Source organism: Cnephaeus nilssonii (genome assembly GCF_951640355.1).
Source record: "Cnephaeus nilssonii genome assembly, chromosome: 22".
Taxonomy (NCBI): Eukaryota; Metazoa; Chordata; class Mammalia; order Chiroptera; family Vespertilionidae; genus Cnephaeus; species Cnephaeus nilssonii.
The window spans coordinates 12,277,196-12,281,250 of NC_137093.1; the positions used below are offsets into that span (position 1 = coordinate 12,277,196).

Genomic DNA, 4,055 nt, shown 5'->3' on the forward strand with positions numbered 1-4,055 from the left:
AGCAAGATACTGAAAGGTTCATATGGTATTCACCATGTTTACGAAAGCAGATGGGAATAAGCATATACATGATTTTTCTTTTCAAACCACATCAGTGTATTAACTATTGAAAAAATATACCAGTAACTTAAAGAGAAAAAAGGAAAGAATAGAACACAGCACAGCTGATTCCGTCCCCTTCCCCCACAGCAGCTTCCTAGGAGCTTGAGGTGTGGGGGTGGGGAGGGCCTTGGCCTGAGGCTGGACTTGGAGTTTTGACTGGATGTCCTCATTACTAGTTTGAGACTGTTGGTATCATCACTTTCTGTGTGGCAGGCTGCGAAAGCCTATGGATCCCTTTTAGAATCGTGTTTTTAAGTGAATAAAGTAAAATCCATCAGATTGTAAGATACATAGGACGGCTGTTTGAGTGGAGAGACGGCAGCGTGGGTCAAGCAGGGAGGTCTGGAAGCACCGAGGGCAATGCTAAGGAGGCTCAAACATAGGCCCCATGGGGAGGAGGAAGCAGCTGAGAAGGGGGCTTACCCTACAAGCTGAAGTTCATCACCTGTGTCTACCTCTGTCTTTCCAGGTATCATCCTTCTCCTTCCTCCTTTTTTCTCATTTAAAAAAAATCCCCCCAAACACCTAACAATGCAGACTAAGCCCTCTCAGTAGGCAGGCAAATGAATGAGAACACTTAGGGTGGTTGATTCTTTTTGATGACCATTGTATTCATTAAGGGCTCAGGGAGGCTGACAAAGAGCCCCGGGTATCTTTGGGCATTAACCAGAGTTCAGCCCCAACACGTGTGGTAAAGCAGACAGCATCCCTGGTCCACCATGAGACAAGGGGCCCCACACACGAACAGATCAGTAGGTCCTTGTTGGATGGATGGATGCTCATGGAATGAAATTCCTTCATTGTATTTCATTACTTCCCCGAGATCATTCCAAGGCACAACTGCTGTATTTGAATGTTGTCTCCTTAAGTGTCTTCTAGTTTTTCTATCCTGGTTACTAATTTGGGAGTTGTTTTGTAGAACTTAGAAGCCTCAGAAGAGTCAGCTCAAAAAAACACCTCTCAGTAATTGAAGAAAACAAAAGTCCACTTCAATATTCAATATTGGTGGGTAAGTCACCTTTGCTTATCTCGCCTTCTATCTCAATGGAGATTTAATGAGTAACTTGGGAACACTGATAAGGTGGAGTTAAGGCTTCCCGTTTGTTTGACCTGCAATTCTTTCTCTTTGGTTTGACCTATTTATACATACCTTCTAAATTTAATCAGGGTAAAATGTCAGTTAACTTGTACAAGAAGTGGAGATAAAAAAAGTTCTTGTTCTCAATACCTAGAATTTTAAATGGAAGGCAGTGACCACATAGAGCATTCAGAATCAGAATGTAAATGAACATCTCATTTGAATGTCTGGGACGAAGTCTTTTCGTGGGGTTTCAAGTTGTCACACGCACAGTTTCTGTAGAACCCAGTTTAGGTTAAAAGGTATTCATCATTTTAGTTGTTTTTGATGTAAGCATAAGAGCATTTAAAAAACCCTGTGAAAGTAGAAAGCTTTAGTAGTCCTCTCGCTTTCTTCCTCTCTCCTATCCCTCCTCTCTCTGCTGAGAAGTTTCCGTATTTGTAATATTTTGCATGACCTCATGTTGATGAAAATCAGGATACATTTAATTCTTTTTAAATATATTTTTATTGATTTCAGAGAGAAAGGGAGAGGGAGATAGAAACATCAATGATGAGAGAGAATCATTGATTGGCTGCCTCCTGCACGCCCCCTACTGGGGATCGAGTCTGCAACCCTGGCATGTGCCCTTGATCAGAATCGAACCCAGGACCCTTCAGTCCACAGGCCAATGCTCTGTCCAGTGAGCCAAACCGGCCAAGGCAGGATACATTTAATTTTTTAGAGACTGGGAGTTCCTAGCACACAATCCAGCATCATTGATTTTATTAACTCTGAATTTCCTTCCTACAGAAGCTGGTCTCTCATCTATGCGGAAGGTAGGAAGCAGACATCAATACCTAGTACTTAACCTTGAAAACAAAAAGAGGATTGTAATCCCCCACGAGCAGCAATTTCATACCAAAGGGGAGCAGAAACTGAAAGTCAATTTTTAAACACCTGTATTTTGTTTGTTTTCAAGTTAACCATTTGCGTATGTCAAATATTTTTCATGTGTAAGAAATTAGACCTTATTCTCTATTGGAGATACACAAACTTGGGATTATGCTAAAAGAGAAAAAGACCTCCCTGCATTATATTAGAAGTCAGCTCCAACTACATGAGAAACAGTATTCTCTTCTCTTTTCTTGTGGTTTCAGCTCTGGATGTGGCTGTGTAAACAGACATAAAATGTTATGTAGTTGTCTCATCGGCTGACACAAACAACAGCTTGCCGAAAGATCAAGTTTTATATGCATTAAAAAAATATATTAAAGTCTAAAACACTTCTGTTTTAACTTGTAATTTAATTTTTTTTAAAGAATATACTATGTGCCTCTCTGTTCTTCTAAGAAAATTGATCAGCTTCAGTCAATAAAAATATTTTTAATAATAGTTTTCTTTGGTTTCTTTTTATCATACAGGAGTGAAATGAGGAAGGTTGGTCACGAGAAGCCAAACCTGGCATGTTCCCTTCCTCAGGAATGGGGGTGGGCCTTTGAAGCATTTCAGACTTCAGAGTTCTGCTGTGCTGTGTAAATGCCCCTCTGTTCAGGGGTTCCAGGGCGGCGGCGGAGGTGATTTTCAGGAGAACGGAGCAGCCCCCCCATGGAGCCTTTTGAATTAGAGTGCTGGAAAGAGAAATGGGTGAGGTTTGGCTGTGTTCTGTACAAATGCTGGCTTTTCCCCTCGGGCTAGGCTGCTTGGTCTAGCATCTAAGAAAGGGATCATTGATTCTGAACTATCGCCCCCAAGTCAGAAACCTGTGTGCAGAGGCTGCCTTCCTATCTGAGTCAAAATGTTAATCTCCTCTTCATGATGCGAACAAGTTTCTCTTTAGGCCACATGTCAACCTGCCTGTGAAAAGAGAACACTGATTAGCTTCTAAGGAGGAAAATGTCGGGAATGAAAAGGTTTGAAAAGTAAAAAGTTATTTTGTGGCTAACGTTAGTATTATTTATTTTGAGAGTATGTCGATTAAAGCTGGGGACAGTGAAACAAAGGAAGGGCATAAGATAGAAAAGGCAAGATGGTAGCAACTGGAGTGAGTATAGGCGGGGCTGCTTTGGCCCTTTAAGAAGAAAGTCTCAGAGGCAGAAGAAATGAGCCAGCAGGGCTGCGTGGACTCAGGAAGCGAGTTACAGAAGCAAAGCAGGGCCCTCAGAGACAGGTTCAGGGTGGTTAGCCCGGGACGTGTTGCCACTGCCCACTGCTCCCCTGGTTGCAATGTGGAGTTCCTTAGAGTTTAGGAGAAAGAAGGCAAAGACACATGTTTGTTTGTTTTTCTTTTTGTGGCTAAAGTTATTTAAATGTGAGCAATTTCTGTTAAAGAGAAGCATCCTCAGTATGTTTAAAATAATTGCAGGATAAAACTAGATTTTAGCATTTATATTTTGTGTCATTCATATCCTTTATCGTAAGAGGAGGCAACTAAATTGTACTATAACTGGCCTGCCAGAAATTCTCTCAGCCATCAGAAGAGACTGGATAAAAAGTTATTTTTAGGATTTGTGTGAACAGATCATTTCAACAAATAGAAATTCCCCAAAAGAAATAAATTCTGAATCAAAATAGTAGCAAGCCAAAAAACAGTCTTACCTAAAAGCTGCTAATAGAATGCATAGGATTGAGAGGCTCCGTGGGGTAAGGTTGGTTCGTTTCAGGAACATGGCTGAGGTTTGAAACCTTATGCATGCCATGGCTACTCGATCTGTAGTTTTCCTCGGTGATCTTGACCTGAGATTCCACCCCCCCACCTTTGAGATACCTGTAGTTAGATAGTGGTTTCGAAGTAGTATATCTTGGTTTCCCCCGAACCATTTGAGATTCATTTTGTTAGCATCCATTTCAGGAAGGTTCATCATTCTAGGCCTTAAACAGAATAATCTTAGCAACC

At 41.3% G+C, this 4,055-nt stretch overlaps 1 protein-coding gene across 2 annotated transcripts in view; it reads left to right on the plus strand.

Moving 5' to 3' along the window:
- CCDC62 (coiled-coil domain containing 62) overlaps window positions 1–2,091 on the plus strand; it is a gene marked incomplete at both ends in the record, with an annotated part of 23,005 nt that extends 20,914 nt beyond the window's left edge. Inside the window, 2 exons of one of the 2 annotated variants that reach the window (XM_079763169.1) lie at window positions 1,022–1,111; window positions 1,973–2,091. In XM_079763169.1, coding sequence (XP_079619295.1) covers window positions 1,022–1,069 — 48 coding nt within the window. The remainder of the gene's footprint in view (window positions 1–1,021; window positions 1,112–1,972) is intronic. The other variant, XM_079763170.1, reaches the window with a different exon arrangement.
- Window positions 2,092–4,055: the final 1,964 nt, after the last annotated feature.